The sequence below is a fragment of the Accipiter gentilis genome, chromosome Z (genome assembly GCF_929443795.1).
Source record: "Accipiter gentilis chromosome Z, bAccGen1.1, whole genome shotgun sequence".
Classification (NCBI taxonomy): Eukaryota; Metazoa; Chordata; class Aves; order Accipitriformes; family Accipitridae; genus Astur; species Astur gentilis.
Window position 1 is genome coordinate 51,056,189 of NC_064919.1, and position 23,047 is coordinate 51,079,235.

The 23,047-nt window shown below is 38.5% G+C and overlaps 1 protein-coding gene across 2 annotated transcripts in view; it reads left to right on the plus strand.

Moving 5' to 3' along the window:
• The window catches only part of SLC24A2 (solute carrier family 24 member 2), a 111,850-nt gene that overhangs the window by 52,002 nt on the left and 36,801 nt on the right, over positions 1-23,047 (plus strand). For both annotated transcript variants that reach the window (XM_049796533.1, XM_049796534.1), the window contains exons 3-4: positions 7,181-7,219; positions 8,305-8,413. In XM_049796533.1, the coding sequence (XP_049652490.1) occupies positions 7,181-7,219; positions 8,305-8,413 (148 nt within the window). The remainder of the gene's footprint in view (positions 1-7,180; positions 7,220-8,304; positions 8,414-23,047) is intronic.

Here is a 23,047-nt window from a genome sequence, read left to right on the forward strand (position 1 = left end):
TGGAAAACGTAGTCCTACAGGATAGATACAGCATAGCAAGGCTTTCCCTTTGTCTCATTTGAGGGCTAGCATTCTACCTTCTATTCTCTGTCCCCTTCTCACATTGTGGGAAACATCAACTATTAGCAATGCTTAGCTAGCTTTCTCAATATCATTCATGACTTTATATGCCCCTCTCACATTTGATTACATCCTTGCAGTCACTATCCTGAGAGCTAGATCCAGCGCGAATTTCTGCCACCTGACAATAAAGTTGGCAGAGGTCCTGGTGACAAAAAGTCACCTGAAGGTGGAAGGCAGCTGTGAAATAACACAGAGAAGTGAGCAGAGCTTGGTGGAAAGGGGATGTGACCAGGGCATCTGAGGATGCACTGATTCAGCATTTCCTCCCTAGAGGCTGTGCAGGCTGGATTCTTTTCTGCAGAAGAGAAGCTGCCCATGTCCTTCAGGATCTCCAGGGTGTTGGAGGTGGAAAGGCAGTGAAACTGCAGCCTTTTCACCCTTGTGACGAGTCTTCTGCAATGTACAGCCAACTTACTGCAATGTGATTTATTTGGTAGTTGCAAATTGGCATTGCATCAGCAAGCACTAAGATTTGTTGAACACTTTCCTCTCTAGGAATTACTGTGACTACTTTTAAGGCAAACTCTAAAACCTCCATAATCTGTAGCAGATCCTTTGTGTATTTAGATAAGCAGAAGTCCTAGGAAGTGCTTTTTTGCTGGCTTCTTGCTAAGCCGTTCATGTTTGAGATGTAAGAAATGAAGAGCCGGCATCTCCTGTCAGTAGTCTCTATTATGTAGTGGGAGTTCAGCTGAAAACCTTCCCAGCGCCCCCCCCCCCCCCCCCGAATTTACAGCTTGTTTCATGGGTGATTTTAATTCAGATATTTTTTAAATTTTGAGAACTTAATCTTGGAACACTCACTAATGCTTTCCCATGTAATATTGTTCATGCAGTAGCAGCATATTAAACACTTTAAATCCAGGTATTTTAAAGCTAGCTACCTAAATCCATACTGAAGTACTTAAGCTGTCAGTTATGAACAAATGTTTTTTGTGCATGAGTATCTAGTGACCACTGTAAGTACCTAGCTTTAGTTTTTGTTTTTGTTTTTGATTTAAGATTTGTTTGTCCCCCTGAAAGTTACATAAGACATACAGAGCTATGGTGCTAATTTATATTATTTAAAAAATAGCAAAAGGTGACTTCATTGACAAGTCTTGAAATGAGGATAAGAGGACAACTTAAAACTGCATAATTACTCCTGACACTAAGGTGATTAAGAACTCATCAAGTCTTTAAGCTTGAGCTATTACATTGCCATCCTAAGCCAAAGATACCTGACTTTAAGCAAGTTCAGAGAAGGTAAGAGGCATGGGGCAGGCTCTGACTTTCTTACATATGTTGAATAACTAAATGTCATATGACTGGTCCTACAGGCTGACTGGAAGTATCCTATTTCATACAATGGTATGCATAAAAATCTGGAATTAAATCGTTGACCTAACATTAGCATGTGATTTAGCAACTGATACCTTAAACCATCCATTTGTCACTGCTCGAATCAGCTAAGATGCGTCTCTGCTGAACATTCATGAGGATTCACTATGTGTATGCACATTGGGTAATTGCATGAACAGACTGGCATAAAAGAGGCAACTGGTCTGAATGAACAAAGCCATTCTGCTTTGCCCAGGGCTACAACTTTCAGGCTAGGTGCTTGTAAACAAGCAGTTGTAAATACAGCCAGGTATCCCAATTTGATGGTCCAGCTCAATGTCTTTGAAAGTTCAAGCTTAATTTAATAAATGCTTCATTTTATGAGTAAAGCAAACTTACAACCTCAATTTAATTTTGGATATGGTTCTTGTGAGTCATGCTTTTTTCCTCCAACAATAGAGAAGTCTGCTTCTTTAAATAGAACTCTCTGTTTACTTTTAGGAAAGATAAGGGCAAAAGGAAGGAAGAAGGCAGACAAAGTGAAAGGGAATTTTAGTTTCTTTTTCTACAGCATGTTTACTAAAGGCTTTTCCTCCTCTGTTTCAAATAAGATCCAAGGTTCTGTACTAAGCGTTAGATCACAGTCTGGATTCAAGTAATGATCTACTAAGCAGTAATATGCAAGTTACAATCCTTACCATCAGCTTGCTATAGCTTAAATGCAGAAATATTCCCCTACAGCCACTTGCAGCCTTTCTACATAATGAATCTAGAGAGTGGGGTAATGGCATCACCTTCATTTAGTAATGTGTACTGGCCCCATTGCAGCACCTGACAGAGCTTCCATAGACTATGGCAGTGATGGTCAACTTTTATTTCCATGGACATCTAGAAGAATTTTAGTTTAAGTATATTGAGACCAGTAGGACTTGCGTTTTTCAGCTTCCTGCCAACCACAGAAAGCCTATCCATTAAGTATGCAAGGGTTATAATACGGGATTGTTTGGGGATATTCACGGAAAGGAGGTCTAAGGGATTCTGATTTGGTAAGATCCAAAAATATACATATTAAGAGAACTAGATAAAATAATACCTTACTTCATTTTTTTGTTTCTTCACTGAGCTCATTAGGCCTATTTCTGAAATCTGTCTAGTTGAGTTTGCTGCTCTGGATTTTAGTTACGCATTAACCTAATTTATCATATAATTTCACATAAATGCAGAACAGTTCTATTCCAAGTACTAGCACGCCTTAGGATACTGATTTTTAAAAATTATCTGGACCCTAGTAAGTTAACTAGATTGATTTCAGTGTCTGCCTTTGAAATCCATCTTGTTTTTTCTGCAGTTCAGCCTAACAAAAAACCCACAGACCTTAAGTGTAAGTGTCTTGCCAAAATTAGAGAGCCCTGTACACCAAGAAAACTATCATTTGTAATTTACTTAAGAACTGACAAGCAGTGACTCACTGATAGGTATAAAATTGCAGAGTCCAGGTGCCGCTTTTGAAAACAAGGCTAAGAGAGAGTAGCCAAAGTCCTTCACTATAAAACATCTTGAGACAGTTTAGCAAAACCCTATCTGGGCTCATATTCTACAGTAATTAGAGACACGATTCAGCATTCAGCACCACACTGCCAGCCACCAAACATGATGAAATTTCATTTTTCCAATAAAAACTGATTAAAAACAAAGTAGCTTTTTAGTTTTTATAGTTGGAAAAGGTTTAGCAAGTAGGAAAGAGATGTGGACCCACACTGTAGAAAGGCTGTTGAAATCCAGTTGCGTTTTTACCTGCTGTTGTTTGACAGCCTGCTTTTCTTACTTTGGGAGGAGGGGGTGGGCAGTCCAATTCACTAATTGCTTTAGGCTATTGAACCTGTAACATGCAAACTTCAACCAGAGCAGCAATTCCTAGAGCTGCAGTCAGTCAGCTCTCCCATTCTGGTTTTGGAATACACAATCTAATAGATGATTCAAGCTACTAGCCATCTTTGTTAACAAGGATAGTCTGTATCCAATACCTAGAACTTTTTATAGATTCTGCTCTCATTTGACTGTCATGATGCCCTTTATTTCAAAGGAAAGCATGAAGAGATTCACCACGTAGCTAGTGAGGCATCATCTCTTGCGTGAATTATTTCAGTAGCCTGTTTCTCAAGTACACACATTTCCAAACAAGGCAAGGAACATGTCAGGCTTAATAACTGATGGACTTACATCACTGAGAAAAAGAGATGTGTGAAAAGGGTACCACCGACCATTTCTTCATAGCAAGTAGAGGGTCTTTTTTTATTCTTCCTGAAATAAAATGCTTTAAGACTTTTAGCACAGCTGCAGCAAACTTGAATACGTGATCACCAACACAGGCAGGAGGATGGACAAACTCTTACATACTGCTATGGCATACAGGAGAAACAACAAATGTTTTTGTGAATTCTCTAAAATCTTCAGTGAACTGTCTCATGATTAATCTTTTTATAATTCTGATAAAAACATAATAAGGGATTGTGCCCCAGATACTTTTGAATAAGAGAGTATACTTAGAATGCATTGTTTTCATTTTGCAGAACTATAACAAATTCATGGTTTTGAAGAATTTATAACATGTAATTGCAAAAGATAATTTTTTTACTAGTAATTCCTTCAGAAATAGATGTAATGCACAGATGACATGGAATTTCTTTCTCTTTCTGAGGGAACTGATATGAAACAGTTGCCATGATTTAAGAGCAAAATTATCTTTGCAGAAAATGTGTCTTTTCTTTAAAGAAATCACTGTTAAGTATGTCAAAAAATACAGTATTCAATCCTAGTGCAAAGAAACACAACCATTTTAACGTTGGACCAGTTTTTAAGTATTGTCTTAAATTAAAAGGTTGTATAAAATGTCTGAATACTAGATGTTTCTACAAGGGAAAAATGATATGTTAGAATACTTTGCCATGCAGCATGTGATACCCAGATTACATAGCAATGAACATGTAAATGCAAAACTCACTGTAAACAATAGGAAAGTATTTTAATTTGCCATACTAGTGGGGACAAAATGCTATCAAATACATGATATAAACAGCAACACCACAACTGAATTTTTCACTGCCATAGTTTAAAACACTATTTTAAGGTGTTATTCTTGTTAATCTAGGAGGTAATCCAGGCATTATAAGTACTTGGTATCACCAAAATGTCTAACTATTGTTTACATTCCTGATTTTAAAACTGTGGAGGCATTTCTGCCTTAAAATTTTATTTGTATTCCAATCTTGAACATTTCTTCTAGGATGTATCTTGATTGGCAAGTTAAGCTCAGAAGCAATTGTGTTACTAATCAAGTGTGGAAAAAACAATTTAAAAAATCTGTTTCACGGTTTTATATCCCATTCTGTACAGAGGAAGAATTAAATTATTTCAGATGTGTTTTTCACTGTTCTTTTATTTCCTGAACGTATATCCAAAATGTATTTCATTATTCTTTCTCTTTATAACATAGTTATCTTCTACAAATTAAATTATATGGTACAAATTATCATCTAGTTGTTTTTATACATTCATGCAACTTCATCCCATTCCCTTTCAAGTAAATGACAGGGATTTCTTCAACATGATTTTTTTTTTTTTTTTTAGGAGTGCCCTTATATTAAGCCTAGAGCATGCTTAGTATTTCTGAGGCATGCTGAATGCTCTCAACTTCTCTTGACCATAAGAAAAGTGACATTCTTCAGCCCTTTGTCAGCTAGAAATGACAAATTATTCAGATTTATCAAGTATATATTCTTATGTCTATCAATATTAAAATTAAGAAACAAATTTCATATCTTCAAAAGTTCAAAGTCCCAAATAATAATTTTTTAAACTTTTATTAAAGTTCCAGTTCTGAACACTCATACATATCTCACAAACTTTATTTCTGTTACTATACCCACTGATCTTTAGGACTTGACTGTCCTAAGTCACCTCTTTGGAGACAAGAACTTTTCCTGCTTGTCCTTTTTGCTTTCTTGCAAATTTTGCTAGAAGATAAATTTTCCCTCCCATGAAGGTCCCTCAAAGTATGCACAAATAAATCATGGATTTGCAAGTGTGTGTGTGGATTTGTATCCGAAAAGAGCATGTGTATGTATACTACATGTATATACATACACAGTATGCAAAAGATTTCTAAGATACATCCACTGTTTTAATTACATTTTGGAACACAGATTTTGTATTTTCTTTTTCTTTCCTTTTCTTTCCACTCTGTTTAAAGTTCTTTTCATGATGGTTGTCTTCAATACAGGCGTAAAATGTTTTTTGTCTAACCATTTCTTGCTTGAGGGCAGTCTAATTTCAGAGGTGACAGGTAGTTCCTTTATCAGAACAAAGATATTTTCTTTGCCTCCTTATCTCTTCTTCAAGTTAATATTCATGGCTGGGGGGTACATTTTTGACAAAAAGTTCAGTTTTGGTTATTCTTTCACTTATTATGAAACAGAAGGGATCTGCTCTGTTATTAGTGTTTCCTCATAACTGCTTGCCTTCCACTTAACCTTCGAGTTAATTCACTAACTCAAAAGGCATGTCCTGAAAGCTAGTGTTGATGTGTGTGCAAAACCTGGGTTTCACTGCACAGGGGAGATTGTTCCATAGAACAGTTGTGACATAATTTGTCTTCTATGTAATGCACCAAACAAGAGCCTTGAGATGGAGGAAATTATTCATATACCAGCTTGTGGAAAGGGGGTTATGATCAAATAAGAATGAATGTGGCAGCTGGAGTTTGCACTGTGTCCTATTTTAATTAGTACTTGATGACTGGAGTTTCATATTTCATGTATTCTGGTGTTAACTTCCCTTTCTCAGGGTAAGCAAAATGACTAGAAAAATAACACGACTTTATCACTCAACTGTCAAGATGTCATGGAAACATATTCCATAGCAAAAGTTCTGGGTTCATGTTTAACATAAGTCTTAATTCTATTAAAGGAAGAAGCAAAACTCAGGACTACAAATCAGATACAAAATTTTGCATTTGCTTGTTTTCAGTGCAAATTCTGTTCTCCCTCAGAAGCGTCTCCTGGTGATATGTTCTGCTGCTGTTGTCCTAGGGATAGGACGTAGGAATCACAAATCATCTCTAGGATACATTGCTTACTTGGAAGCATTAATTGCCTTTAAAATCCATCCAGAGTCTCATTTTCCTTCATGGTAGAGGAGCATGTGCCATGCTGACTGCCCTTAACCCGACCTGCCAGTTTGGGCTAAATGGCCATTTGCTGGGAGTGGTTAAACTGAAACACCTTTGTTTCATTTCCTCGCCTAGTCCATTCCTGCCAAATACCAAGATAGTGTTATTCCTTTCTAGTCTTGTAATTGAACGGTTGGTTAATCCTGAGTTTCTTATCGCTTTTGGTTTTTCAGCCCTCACTCTCTCAAACTGGTTGATGTACAGGGAGTTTGCTTCCCTGCATAATTTGTATGAAGTGAACATCATGATCTGCAGCCCAGCTGCTGTGTGCCAGGCCCTGAAATGACAACAGTTCCTGTCCAATAAACTGACAAGAATAAAAGACTCCTGCAATGTTGCAGTGTGAATTTGTTCTGATTTACTTGATCACTAGGATGCTTTAATTTCAGTGGTTCAAAAACCTATCACAACAGCATTCATAGGATCAGACATCTGTGGTGTTTTACTGCCTTTCCATTCTATGCATGCTCCATCTGACAGTTCTTTTTGTTCTTTTTCCCATTCATGCAGTCACCTAATGCTGGCGACAAGGATGACCAAACATTGACGGTAGGCAGCAATTAGTATGTGTCTGAGCATTAATTTCTCAGGAGGGTGGTGAGACAAGCCTTAGTTTGGTTTGGCACACATCAGTATTTTTCTAAATTACTGGGATTTCTCCCCCCCTCCCCCCCTCCTATGCTGCTATAGAATTTAAATAATTTATTTCCAAAGATAAAGCAGTGAATTAATTTTTGTGTTCAGTTTCTATAATTTTTCATTTAGTGTTTATACGACACCAAAGATTAATCCATGTACCATGTGTTATTGCAAAATACTATTTTCTTCAGTGTTGTTTTTTCCCTATAATTGGATTTCAGGGTCTTATTAGTCAGAAGTCTGGTGGCTCTGATTATCCTTTTTATTGAAACAAGCAGCTGTCCATCTACAAAGCAGTTTTACTCTATGGGATATATTAAGTGCATCAGTTATTGTACTAGACAATGGCACGGGCAAAAGAACCTCAGAATATCTTTTAAATTTTTTTAAAAGCACGTAAAAGATGCTTGTATGTTAGCTCCATTGCTGTAGTTGTCTGCAGTGCCTTATCACATTCGCAATCCGTTTTTGCAATCAGTATTTAATGGATTGAACCAAAGCGAGGAGTATGTTTCACTCTGACTCAGCTTTAGGATTTTGCCATTAAAAAAGGGTACTCTCTGACCTTTTTCTCCATAATTTTGATAATATGCATGTTTTCAATGTACCAAGGCAATAAAAATTAGAACTTACTTCAGGGATTCAACCACAAGGTTCTACAAAGAAACAAATTATTAATTCTTCCTGATGCAAGTATGAGGTTTTTATTTTCTTAACATTTTAAGAGTTTTCACAGAGAAGGGTTCTTTTTTCCTAGCTCTTTGCCTGAGTCCTGGAGACTAATGACTAATCTGATGATCCATTCCCTCCAGAGAAATTGTCTATATATATGACAATGTTTAATACAGTGTGTAGTTTAATATAATATGATATAGGTGATGGTTGAAAATGTTTCATTGTGTAGTGAGATGTGAGATTAATTCGTAGTGTTTCAGACCTGTTTCCACAAAAGCAGTGAAAAGACCCTAAATTCCTTCCCTTGTTTTTCCACTTAGACCAAGCCACGGCTCCAGCGGGGAGGAAGCTCTGCATCTCTCCACAACAGTCTAATGAGGAACAGCATCTTCCAGCTCATGATTCACACACTTGACCCACTTGCTGAAGGTATTCCTATTATTTGTTTGTTTGTTTTCTGTTGCAAAAGCAAACAAATACTTTTCCTTTTCCTTTCTCCCCATGAAACTATTAATTTCTATTGCTTTCACCAGTCTTTTCTGAATGTGTCTGAATTTTCTGAGAGAGTTTTGCACTCTTATGGCATGGTATACATACTCCCACCAAGACTTGCAACTTAGGAAATGTGTTCATTGTGGTGCTAAAACTGATCACTTGGTTGACGCGTATCATAACTACTATTTCACTTCACCTCTGGCTTCAGCAGCAATTTGAAAGTTACAAAAACTCTATTCTCTTGTACTTTTGTAGAGGGTTTTTTTGTTTTCTTTCCTGGATTTGATTTTAGTACATCAGAAACAAAAAGCCAAAATGATGGGTAATTTGTTATATGGAATATAGAGAAGAATGAGACTCTGCTGGTTTGACTTCAGATGGTTTAATGCTGACATTAGGAAAAATGCAACAAACTTCCCTCTGTTACATGCATGTTAACAGTTTGCTTACTATCCAAGTGTGGTGTAATTATTTTTTTTTTCTTTGAGAAGTTAGCAGGAAGACCATGCTTGCTTTGCAGTTGTGGGGTGATCTGAAACTCAGCTTCTGGTAGACTTCCAAAAAATTTCAAAGCCAGGTGTTTGGTGAATGTGTCTCTGTAGGACTTCTGTTGCTGTAGTAATAAATGTCTTGAGAATAGCACCTATGAAGGAATTGTGAGGGACTAAAGAGACCTGAATATTACTGAGAAGGAGACCTTCCAAACTTCACCGCTCAAAAAGTATATGTAGCACTACCTTGCATTTAAATTCCTTTATGTTTCTCATTGCAACATTGCATACAGCTTTTTACATTGCTCCGTATCTCTTGGACCAGGCAAATCTACTTTTCCATTTCCCTCTTCAAAAGCTGAAGCTGACACTCATTTTGCCAACACAAGGGCAATTTTAGCCCTTGCAGCCTCCACACCATTACTGCTACCGTGATCATGATTCACATCACTTCTCTCTTTGGCTAATGCTGCAGTATTCACTGCCAAAGTCTGTTGCCTGTTAAAGTGGTCATCAAGAGACTGTGCTCAATCTATTCTCATTCAATGCTGAAAAAGGACATAAGAAATTTTTGCAGTTAAACGTTTGGCTTCCTTTACTTGCATCACTACAGCAGGTGAGCAGGCTTTCTAACTGCTGCACCAAGTAAGTCTCATCTTTACGTATCTGGTAGCCAAGTTTTTGCTCTGCTAGAAGAAGAAAAGACTTCCAATCTCAATTTTTCACTTTTTAATGAAAAATCATAATTTTTAGTTACAATCCTTTGCACTCCTCTTTTCCTTTAAAGCAAAACTCCTGAGCTGCAGATGCATCCGTGGTGTCTCAAATAGTGCTAACACAAACAAAAATAACAATCATCTGAAGCAGTAAATAGACTTCATCAGATATTTTTTAAAAATAAGAGAAAACAGCAGCAGGTTGGGAAGAGCTCATTAGCAGGGATAGAACCTTTATGACAGCTTGAAGACCACAGAAAAGCTAGATATGTTGACTGGAATTCAATTTGGCCTTAACGAAGATTCAGAAATAAGATCAGCTCTCAGGTATTTCTCCACTGCTCAAGCTTATTTCACTTGTTTCCTAGACATAGCTTGTTCAGCATGCAGACCTTTTGTCACTGCTTTTCCCCTGTAGCTAGCTTGCACCATATAGTGTGATCCAGAGGCTTCCCCCTTCACAACAGCACAGGAAAAAGGGGTTTTGAAATCTGAAATCCATCTTGGGAGACACAGAGGCTCAGCACTTTTGAAAATTAAGTATTATAATTAAGTTTATCAGGTAACTCAGTGCTGTTCTTCATTATGTCATTAAAACACTTGAGATCAATGTGGATTGATAGAGATGGTTGAAATGGATAAATCTTACTTAAATTACTCCAGTAAAATTTTTTTCAGGCTTTCTTTGTTCATAATACTTTACTGTTTGTTTGGTTATTTTCCTCTCCAAACTCTTATGTTTGTCCTGGAATTAATATTCTTCAAAAAATGGAATATAAAGGTCTTGTGGCCTTTAAATAAGTGCAAGGCAGTAACCACCTGTATGTTTCATTACAACTGACTGAGTTAAAATTTACGAAGGGAAAAAAAAATCTACCTACATTTGCAGTAAATATTGTATTTTAATGCACAGCTTTCATGAAGAGATGGCCAAGAAGACACTGGCAAATAGCCTATGTATGTGCAGACATCTAAGTTGGTGTTAATATCAAAGGAGCTAATACTTCAAATTTCCACTGACTTCACAAAATTCAAATTTTAACTAATGAGAGCACAAAAGTGCCAATATCAGGAGTGCAATTCGGTAAATATTTTTGCATGTGGAACTCTGTTTTTAGTTTTTTACAAATATGCCCAGATGTATAGGAGAAATGTGAAAAAAATCCACCCACTTTCTGTCACACATTATGGTCATTAACCTTTTCTGAGGCACCACTTAATTTGTAGGCACTTTGCTTTCAAGATCTTTTGCACTGCAGGCAGTTTGGAAGGCAGACAGAGGGAGTACTGGATATTTCCACTGAACACTAATATTGTTTCCTGAGATTTTGATCTTTTAAGTGTCCACATTCATTATTCTGTATTCGGATAATTCTGCAAACCTCCATAAAAGAAAAGGTAATTTAGTTTGATGAAAATACTGTGGCTGGCCAAGGTAGGTAATACTAGTTAACAAATTTGGATGTCATTGTACTTGAATCTTACATTCAATTTAAAAATATGTGTGATAATGGATATGGGTACCTGCTGTATGCAATACTGATTATCTGTTTGGCTCTATATGAATTTTACCTACTAAAGTCTCACCATGTTCTTCTGTTTTAATCTTCCCTTGTATAATGAACATCGAACAATCAACTGGTGCATCGTGTTTACCTAGACCTTTACCATGCTAGCTAAGTAATTTTTTAAGCTGATAGCATTTCATTGTTAAGAATTAAAGGAAGGGGTAGTATTTTTCAGAAGCATCTGAGAAGTGCAGTCTGTTGCTCTATAAACCCATCATTTGAGGGGATGTAGAAATGTAGAGGATGACCTGGTGCCTTCTCTGGCCCACATGGCTTTCTCCACTTCACACGCCCTTTCCTACTACGAAACTCCCAGACATAATGAAGAAATAAACAAGTGATTTGTGTTAGTTTTGAGTTTTGTGTAAGCAAACGAAATTAGCTTTGTTGTACTTGCGTGATGAAGGACGATGGACCTGGTGCATGACCTGCGAGGTCAAAGAATTTCTTCCTAATCATTTAATACAAGTATGGATCAGACTTAAAGGAATAGCAGAAAGAGGTTCTGAACATTTTTCTGTCCCATATTAATCAATTTCGATCCCCTCAGTATTTCTGCCAGATGATGACTTAGATCAATAGGACAAAACCATTGTGTCATTAGCCATATTTGTTGGATTTGCAGCGAAAGAACAGTATACAAGAACATTACAAAGCACCACTTTCAAATGGAAAAAGTGTGAAAAGGTGTATATCAAAGCTGACACACACACAGGTACTCTGGCACCCCCTGCACTTGGGCATACTCCTTCTTTCCTCCTCCCAGCCTCATTTCCTCTTTCCCCATTTTGCTACCTTTTACTGTGCCTTTCCTCATACTGCATCTCACTCATCTGCACCACCTTCTTTCAGCCTCTTCCTGTAGGATGGCTTCTTCAGCACTTGCTCTCCTTCTGGACGGCTGGGTCCATCAGTCAAAACACTTGCCAAGCAGATGCCAGCATCCCTGCAGCTGGCACAGCCAAGTGAACTGGGTTTTCAGTCTCTGGAAAAGCACTTGTAAAGTCTGGGAGCTTTATGCTTGACTCTTCACAGCTTCCAGATCAAGTGTTGCCATTAGAAGTAAAATTTCTAGTTGTTGAACTGCTGCTAGAAGATCCAGCTTTTCTTTCTCTTTACATCAATAATTATTCTCTTGAATTATTGCAAGGAAAATGGAAGCATGAAAAGGCACGCTGCTTTGTCTTTTGTATTTGTGTGGGCTTTGCAAGGCTGACAGAAAAGAAGTCATATATAAGTCCTCTCGCTAGCATAAGCAGTATAGAATGTATAAACAGGCCATGTGACTATTAAAGGTCAGCTTGACCTACACAGTGTTATTGTTACATTGACATGCAATGTATTTATAGAAAACCAGCTCATCATATTTACTCCTGAATAATTCATTTGTGAAGTCAGAACCAACCTCTACTTTGACAGCCTTTTAAAAATGCACATGATTGTAAGTAGGAAAATAGGAAAATATGAAATGAGAAAGAAATGACCTTAAGAAATTTTTACTTTCCACAAAATGTAAAACAGAGCGATCCTGATATACGATTACACACTTTTGAACCTGTCCTTGCCTTTCCCTTTCCACACTGATGTGGTTTTGCCATGGGTTGTGTGCATCTTGTGAAAGCAAGCTTGGAAACTCTCTGGAATTAGTGGGCTTGCGAAACGTACAGCCCACCTCTGACAGATGAGTAACACCTGAGATCAGTGAGAGTTGCTGGACGTTTGGCACTTTGCATTTAGGCAGGTATGCGGCCATGCTGTGGATTAACAGTCTAAGACAAGGAAGGCTTCTCCTCTTAAAAATCTTGGTCTCAGCATAAAGCTTATAAGAAGATAAGAGTTCAGCCATTCTAACAGGTGAATGTGTAGGATATTCATTGATGGGACATGAACTTTGCGTTACAGTTGAAGCCTCACAGTACATTAAAAATATAAATATCCGTATGACATTAGGTTTTTGTTTGCTTTTATCTTATTACAGAAAAAAATGACCTTGGTGTAGATCATTTCCTGAGGATTAAGATTAATGACTGCCTGTGCATCAGGCTATCATCAGCTCCCAGCCAGTCATTAATCCCCAGGAAATCCTGTGCCATATTTGCTTCTGTTTAAGTGCTGCTCTGGCAATCCTTTATTCACCAAGTAGTGAGCTGGACTGTTCATAACAGCATTACCCATATGAATAAGGATGGCATCATCAGACCTGCTGGGTTGGTCAGGCCCCAATCCAAAATCCAAGCAACTTTAACATAAATCATGGCAATTGTTGATCATTTGTGGCTTTTTTTCTTCTGAGTCCTGTACCTCAGATACCTTTGTCGTAGTTTTGAAACAGACATTCCTGGGTTATGAAAGTGTAGGATTTACAAAGATCTCTTTACATTTTTTAATAGAAGAGGGCTGTTGTTTTGCAGTGGGAGCAGGGAAGAAAAAGCATGGAAAGTATTTTGTATGGAAGTGTCTGCCCTGAATAGTAAGCCTACCTTCTCCCTACGAGTTGTAGGTTACTTTAAAGACTGATTCATTCAGGATTGTGGAGGGAGGTTTTCCTCTCTAGAGGGTCCTATGTGTACTCTTTTGAAAAGAGAAGATACCAGTGGTGAAGTGATGATTCAGAGCACCAGTGCAACCTGAGGCTACCTTGCTTTTCTTGCACAGACTTAGAAGGGTACAGGAAGAATGAGATCTTTTCCTTATCATGCCACCCCTTTTCTGTCTGCTGCTAAGGTGCCATGGGCCAACAAAACATCTTCCACAAGTGAGGATTTAGCTAGATGCTGACTCCCTTGCTCCTGTGTGACAAGGATATAACTCATATGCAAATGGCATCCTCTGCATGAAAATGAGTGTGATCTAAATCTCTGTCGTGGCTCAGTCCCCAGTCAGAAGTAGGTATCTTTGGCAATTCTCTCCTATTCCCGTCTCTACTCCTGTTTCCAAAGTGGAAAACTACAGGATGTACTTCTGCAGAAAAGTTGTTGTTTATCTTTTATGCTTTACTTTTTTTTAAAACATAAATATGGTGCGTGTTAGTGGTGAGAGAAGTAACCTTCTGTTACATAAAGCTGAGCTGACAATTCTGTCCCTTCACTGAATGCAGAAAAATATGGTACTGTCACTGTCTGCTCTGACAAAGAAAAACCAGAAACCTGCATTCATGCTTCTCAGTAAAATAAAGAGTGATGTGACCCTCAAAGTTTTTGACACAGTAGTGAATTATTTATAGTTACTCAGTAGATCCTGTTGTGTTCCTAGATACTGATCTTAAGAATTTCCCAGCTTTTCCGTTCACCTCAAACTATTTTGCTTAATTTGCTTCTGCTACTTGTGTTCTTTTCTGAGATGTCATGAAAAATGTCAGCTACCCCAAAGACAGCTGACAAAGGTTGGGTAACCTTCTCTTGCCTGGTCACTCAGCAGACTCCCAGCTTTGGTCTTATTTCGCAAACTTTGTGCTCTTGTTCTTCCCTTGACCTAGGTAAGCTGCAGCGTCGTGTCTGTGCTCACTCCCATTGGGAGCCTTTTTTGGCTGAAGCTGTTTATTTGTTATATCCTCAGAGAAGTAAGGCCAGGCAGCTCAGCTTACACCAACTCATGGGTAATACTCAGCTCCTGCATTGCTGAAGTAACCTGAGCACTTCCACTTTCCTCAGTTCCAGTGTGTGGATGCTGCAGGACTTCAGTGTACTTCCTAGCACCATGCCAGAGATTAAACAAATAATTCTTCAGTGGCTTATGAGCACCACAGCATTTTATCTAAGGTGAGGAAATATGCAAATCTAGACAAAACTAATAAAAATAATTATGTATGTTAACTATCTCTGCTCTTGATCCTTCATCGTTCTTGAGTGTCCTTTAGGCACACCTGTGGGCTTACAAAGCAGGTCAGCATCCTTCTTACACACTTATTCTTACCCAGCTTGTAAGAGTTCTTGCTTCCTCTTCTGGCTCACTAGGGAAAAACAGCCCTCTGAGCAGGGCACTCACAGCATTTTGGCTTTCTCCTCTGCTGAAGGCTGAAATGTTTGCAAGGGACTTCTGCCAGAGAAGATGGAGGCTTCATGCCAGACTCATATACAAATTAATAGCTATTAGTTACAATCTAGTGTCTTCCTTTTATCTCCATCCCACGGTATCTCAGTCTGATATGAAGATAGGAAACCAATACAAAGGGCAATTAGGCTGATCTTCAGAATGGAGTGTCATGTCTTACAAAGGCAGATACTCATGCCCTCTTTGTGCAGCTAGCTTTCACAGATATTTTTTTTTTTCCACATAGTTTGGAAGTGACCTCTTAAATTACAGAATTCAGCTAGTCCAACTTCCTACTCAAGCAGGATCAGCTAGAGCAGGTTGCCCAGAACTGTGTCCAGTCATGTTTTGAATATCTCCACGAATTGAGACTCCACAGTCTTTCTGGGAAACCCATTCCAGTGTTTGACCATCATCACCATAAAATGTGTTTTCTTCTGTCCAGATAGAATGTCCTCATTTTTAATTTGAGCCCATTGACTCTCCCCTGCCAATGGGCACTTCTGAGAAGAGTCTTGTTGCCTCTTCTTCTTTCCCTTCAATCAGGTATTCAAACACATAGATGAGAACTCCCAGAGTCTTCTCTCCTCCAGGCTGAACAGTCCCAGCTCTCTCAACCTCTCTTCATATGAGAGATGCTCTACTCCCTTCATGATCTTTGTGGCCCAGTGCTGGACTTCCTCCAGTATCTCCACAGTTGTCCTGTACTGGTGAGCCCAGGACTGGACAGAGCATCTGGATATGTCTCACCAGCACTGGGTGGAGGGAAATCACCTCCCCCAACCTGCTGACAATGCTTTGCCTAATGGAACCAAGGATGCTGTTGGCTGCCTTTGGTGTAAGGGCACATTGCTAGCTCAGTGTTCAGTGGCGTGGTTCTCTGCACAGTCATTAGCAAGAAGAAAGCTTTCTTCCGGGGAAGATTTTAAGCAGCTAAATGAGATTGGTGAAGCGATGAGTCACATCACTCTCCAGTGAGGCCTCCTTTCCCCTTCCTTTACCTTTCAGTTGTGGTAGAGACCACAGAAATTGTGTTCCCTATTTAGGTGCCTGAGATTGCATGGTTAATGTAGATGAGATGAGTATTTTTACAGATATCGCCAGCATCAAACTGAATTCAGAAACTGTAGGTAGAACTCCCCACGCTGCCAGAGTGAGCAACAGCATAGGTAGAATAGAAACTGTGGGTTATGTGCAGCTAAGGGCAGATCTATTTAAATAGGCAGAGGTGGTGTTTTAGATAGCCCTATTAAGATCTGTCAGAAAGTTGAGAGTCAGAGAAATTAAATAGCTGTTTCTCCCAGTATCACTTAAGATTTCAAAGCTAAAAATGGATAGCAGTTGAATTTACAAACTTCCATGTAGCGCACATAAAATGTAAATGTCACTGTAACAGCTGTGGAACCTGAGCTTTCTACAAAGATGTGCACCTTTGGCATAGAGAAAATAGTATCTTAGACTAATGAAGAGAATTTTGCTATGAAGTTTTTGTTCAGCTGATTTATCTAAATGTCAGTCACAAATGTATATCTTCAAACAAAGAAGTAGACTTTTGAAATCTCAGTTATTTTACTGAGTGGGTTTATTTAGCATACCTGCAGGGACCACTTCATTCTTGTCATATTTTGGGGATGTAGGTCTTGCTTTTTTGTAAAGACAGTGGCTGCACTTCCATGACTGTAGGGTGAGTGGGCTTGCAACTTTTATCCTATCCACAGAATTTGTCTATAGTTAGTGATATGTATCAAAAATTGGGTATGTTTTTGTTATACATAACTTGGGGTGCAGAGAAACCCTTACAAATTTCCCTCAGAATGGGCAGTTCAATGGCAAAATGTAGCTGTTTGTTGTGATATTCTCAAACTCTGCAGCAATAATTGTCAGGTCTGCTTAATTTCAGATGGACCCAAGGTACAAAGAGAAGGACAGACTCATTGCTAGTTTCACTGATAGAATTTCTAGCTACTTAAAAATCGAAGAACAGGTCTCCCTTTAAAAGCAGTATGGCTCTTTGTAGGTAGCAAATTTTAAATAATGGAGGTTTTCTGATGCCTTTTTTTGATTTATTTTTGAAAATCTGAAATTTAATCCCTGTGGTATTTTTTGTGGTAAATGTTAGTTTTCGCAACAATTTATTTCCGTATGTCATGCTTTATTCTTTTAACTAGAATCTACTCAAGCTGCTCACTGCAGGCAAAATCCTTGTCTCTCATCTCCATGATATTTTTCAGTGATACACTGTTCTTCAGGCAGCATATTCTTCTTGGGATTCCCTACAGAGTGTGCAAGGAAGACATGAATATTTAAATGCAAGTGTGATCCCAGAGCAGGGTACAGCTGTCCTGACTGTGCATTTCTATGCTTAATGGCTATAGCTTCATTTTAAGTTTCTTACTAATTCTGAATTTCCTTGTTAAACATATGAACAACAAAGAACATAAATAATTTATAAACCTGTACAGATCAGGGAGTAATAGTAGCTCTGATGGATGTTCTGTTGAAGCTGAAAGAGGAAGATTTCCTTTAGTACAGTTTGCACATGGCAGATGGCTTCATCTTCCACAGGCTGGTTGGATTTTGAAGAGTCAATGGAACATATGCTGTCCTTACATTATTCTCCTTGGACATGCTGAAAACCAGAACTGCTGGAATTTATTGCAGCTGGAGTTGTATGTGTCCAGTACCCCCCAGTGCCTGGTCCCACATTCACTCATTGAAATCCTGACCCCATCAGAATTAGTGGTAAAGCTCCCAATATCATCAGTAAGACGAGTTTTTCACTTCTACATCTTGGAATTCCCATTTTCATAAAAATTTGAAAATTCTGCAAAGATAAATACCCCATTCAAAGCCAGTGGGAATTGTGTTTGATCCAGGCAAGATCAATTCTGTTATATAATCGTTGTCTTTTGATTCTGGAGAATGTATGGCACCTGTCTTCAAGAGTTTGGTCGCAGATGGCTCAAAGGTAATTTATGAGTGAAAGAAGTCGGAAAAGGAAGCAAAACCCGCAGGAGCAAGCAACTTCATACTTTTCTTAAATAAAAAAAAAAAAAAAAATCACTTAAAAAACTCCCGATTTTAAATGCTGCACTAAGAGCAAAGTAATAGGCAGATCTTGCTTTTGAGTGCTGTGACTGTCCTGAGCTGTCCAGAACTCTACTGATATGATTGTATAAATTTTTAATTGTATTTCTATTCACACTCCAATTTGATAAAATTGCAATAAACTAATTATAACAAAAGCAGACAACTTTAATAAGATTATTATCAGGACAAAACCACCTACAATAAAAAACAGAGTAAGGACACATGAGGAGAGAAAACAGGAATAGAAGGCTTGTAATTTAAAGACAGATGAAAGGTGACCACATGTGTTTTAAGAGCTCAGATGCACAGAGTATTACATAATTTAGTTATTCCCAATGTACTGCCAACTGTTCAAGTACCTGAAAGTCTTCATTTATATGATTTTCTGTATTTGGTTAGAAGTGTTAATAAAGCAGCAGTGGTAGTAGCATAATCCAAAAACATGTAATTCTAAAATGCATGCAACTATTATTACCTACTGTTTTACTCAGATGCAAAAGAGGTCCCTTTGTATTTTCCACTACACCAGCTCAGTGGCAAAGCCTCCATTTTGCAAGAACCAGCAGCTTGATAGTCCACAAGTAAAAATGTAGGCTACAGCATTTAATTATAACTTGCATAGTTTGGATGATCTTGAGGTAGTAGGAGAAAAAGTGTTTTGCTTTTTAAAACAACATTTGTTTTCTCTCCTCTGCATTCTGCAGTGATAATACATACAAACTGCCACAGCAGTGCCAGTGTATCCCAGATGGGATATAAGTACGCTATGAGAAAGTTAAGAGGTTTATGAAGTTCATAAAAGGTAGGAGTCAATATTAAGAAGAGATTTACTGAAAGAAAATTATTTCAAAAGAATTCTTCCTTTTTAAATTTCACAATGCCTGTTATCCTTCAGTTGGTGGGATTTTTTGTGTTTTGCCCTGAATAGTCTATGTACAAAGGCATTATCTTTTGTTAAAGATCTGCTAGAGGTTAGGACTCTCATTTTACACCTATAATGTTAAGCTCTGTGAGATCTTTCATAAGTTTTTAGCATTGAGAGTTCTTTGTTCCTAATCTAACATCATTGATAAAACCAAATCAAGCCTTGATTCCAATTTAGATTGGATAGCTGCTACAATTTACCTAGCAAGACTTTTGAAGTGGCCTCCTTTTTTTGTTTATGGTTGAGTCTCTGATTATCTAATTGAATTTTCTCAAGACCGTGAAAGCTAGAAGAAATGACAGTAAATATTAAGGATAAACAACCCAGTCATCCTTGATGTTATAATATGGATTCCTCTAAGTCCTTTGGCCTATACTCCTCAGCCTTCTTCTAAAAAGATACAAATAAAAAAAGGAGATCCTGTTAAGCATGATGACAACAGTAAGTGCAAATCAGAGGTCATATCAGACAGATGTAAAGGGGAAAAGTGGATTACCAAATTAATGTCTTTGACTGTCAGACACTTGCTGATTTTCAGAATTATGCGTGCAACCTCTTGCACAAAAATTCACTTCTGTCTCCAATACTTGGTTAGGCTTCTTGTTTACAATCTTTTAATAATTATTTTCTTGCTTTTAAGTTGCAGTTCTTGGCTGCGTGCTCATTCTCAATTTCATTATCAGTTTTGAGCCTTTACTCTCTCATTTCACTTCTCCCTTATCTCTTATGCATTCAACCTTTTGGTAGGTTGAATTAATGGACATGAAAACTCAGGAAAAATATATGGTCTCCATCTGCTAGTTCCGGAATGCCTCACAATTCCTTCTAAGCCAAGCTCCCACTGATGCTGATGAAGGATTATGCCTTGACACCATCATGACTGTGGAATTCAAACACAAGGAAGATCAAGTAAATGCAATGGGGGATTTGTGCTAAAAATTCAGGGATTGCCTTCAGTGATTTCTCTTTAGCAATTTTGTTTTGAGTAAAAGATATGTCAACTTTTAAGCTGTTTAATTGCCTTGGAGAAGTGTGACATGAATTGTCATATAAATATGGGGGTTTTTGCAGAATGAAAGTCTTATGCTTGTTGAAGAAACCCACAATGCATTACTTTGTTTTGAGAATCTGAGTTCACATTTTTCACGAAGGCATACATACCTTTAGCAATGCAGGTTACTATCTCTAAAATATCTGTATGTCTTATGAGTATTTTGAGAAACTCTGAGCCAGGCTCATTTCTAACATAACTAGGGAGAACTGCAATCTGCATCTGAGATCATAACAGGAGAGCAGAGAAGTACTGGCTACACTTACCTTCTATGGCAGCTTGGGGCACTATACTATAGAAGGCAGAAATGGGTATTTCACCACAGACTGTATCTTCAATACTTAAATTAGTGAACATTGAAAATAAATTGAGTAATTAGGTATATTATTTTGTAGAATCATAGAGTAGTTTGGGTTGGAAGGAACCTTTAAAGGTCATCTAGTCCAACATGCCCTGCAAGGAGCAGGGACATCTGCAACTAGATCAGGTTGCTCAGAGGCCTGTCCAATCTGATCTTACATGTTTCCAGGGATGGGGCATGTACCACCCCTCTGGGCAGCCTGTTCCTGTGTCTCACCACCCTTGTTGTAAAAAATATCTTCCTTATTTCTAGTCTGAATCTACCCTCTTTTAGTTTAAAATCATTACCAGCTCCAGGCCCTACTAAAAAGTTTGTCCCTGTCTTTCTTATAGTCCCCCTTTAAGTATTGAAAAGTTACAATAAGGTCTTCCCAGAGCCTTCTCTTCTCCAGGCCGAACAGCCCCAACTCTCTCAGCCTGTCCTCATAGGAAAGGTGTTCCATCCTTCTGATCATTTTTGTGGTCCTCCTCTAGACCTGCTCCAACAGGTCCATGTCTTTCCTGTGCTGGGGACTCTGGACCTGGATGCAGTACTCCAGGTGGGGTCTCACCAGAGCGGAGTAGAGGGGCAGAATCATCTCCCTCAACCTGCTGGCCACGTTTCTCTTGACGCAGCCCAGGATATGATTGGCTTTCTGGGCTGCAAGCACACATTGCTGGCTCATGTCTAGCTTTTCATCCACCAGTATCCCCAAGTCCTTCCTGCAGGGCTGCTCAATCTCTTCATCCCCCAGCCTCTGTTGATACTGGGGTTTGCCCTGACCCAGGTCCAGGACCTTGCACTTGGTCTTGTTGAACCTCCTAAGGTTCACATGGGCCCACTTCTCAAGCTTGTCCAGGTCCTTCTGGATGGCATCCCATCCCTCAGGAGTGTCAGCCGCGCCACTCAGCTTGGTGTTGTCTGCAAACTTGCTGAGGGTGCACTTGATCCCACTGTCTATGTCATTGATGAAGACATTAAGCAGTACTGGTTCCCATACGGACCCCTGAGGGACACCACTTGTCACTGATGTCCATCTGGGCATTGAGCTGTTGACCACTACCCTCTGGATGTGACCATCCAACCAATTCCTCATCCACTGAATGGTCCAGCCATCAAATCCACATGTCTCCAATTTAGAGAGAGGGATGTTGTGAGGGACTGTGTCAAAGGTCTTACAGAAGTCCAGATAGATGACATATGTAGCTCTTCCCTTCTCCTCTGATGTAGTCACTCCCTCATAGAAGGCCACTAGATTCGTCAGGCAAGACTTAGTGAAGCCGTGCTGGCTGTCTCAAGTGTAATTTGAAATTACAAATAATGTAGCACTGTCGACTAACAACATTATTCTTTCTGTTTACTTTGATATGGTGTGGCACCTACATACACAGTAAAGAACAATAGGTAATAACGCAAATGTTGTTGTAATCTTTCAGGAACGTCAGACAGGATTACCAGGAACCCTCTGTTCTCTTCTGGTGTAAAAATATGTGGAAGGAAACAAATTAATTCAATGACTCTGCCACTGTGGAGGATCAGCTGTTAAGCTGCATCTCTGCATCCTCTTTGTTTCATGTGACCAGCAGGGATGCAGGTACTGGCTGTCAGCCAGTCTGTCTGCTGTGACCTCCCTTTGGGAACTGCATAGCATTTTCATGAAACTGGATTGATCACATTTTAATAGTGTTGTATTTGGGGGTATTTTTTCAAGTACCCTTTATCACAGTATTTCAGATTTCCAATTCCATTTAAAATAAGTTTATTTTAAAAGCTGATAACTTTTTCCAATACAATATTTTTTTCTAAAAGTACTTCAATTCAGTTTGAGTTTACAGAGAGTCAAATTGAATAGAATCTTATTATAACAGGAAAATTCAAAAATAAATACCAAAGAACAGATTTAGTCCAAATTTTACAGCAAAAGCCAGTGCAATATATTAGAAGCAGACTGTATTGTGCCAGACCTTTTGTGTTGCTGAGCAGTACTGAACCAAGTAATCTTGAAATCCACAAAATAATTCATGTGAATATGTGCAGCTGACGTTTTCTAGCATCATCATCATTGTACATTGCAGTCAGGAGGCTGGTGATTGTATAAAATGTTCTGCTCTGAGTATAGGACTATAAAAGCTTTGAGGAATGTAATCTCAACAGCAAGATTAGAGTTTTGTTGGAAGTAATTTTGCTAACTGCAAGAATTAACCTAGTTTAAACCGTGGCATATTGAATTGCTGAAGTGCCCAGAACATGATCAGCATCAGCATCATGCACTCTCATGCATCTCCTGGTTTTTTTCTGTTCAGTTTCTGTAAGGTCAGAGTGTCCTTTTTTCTTTCCTGTTTGTCTTGTGTCTCACTT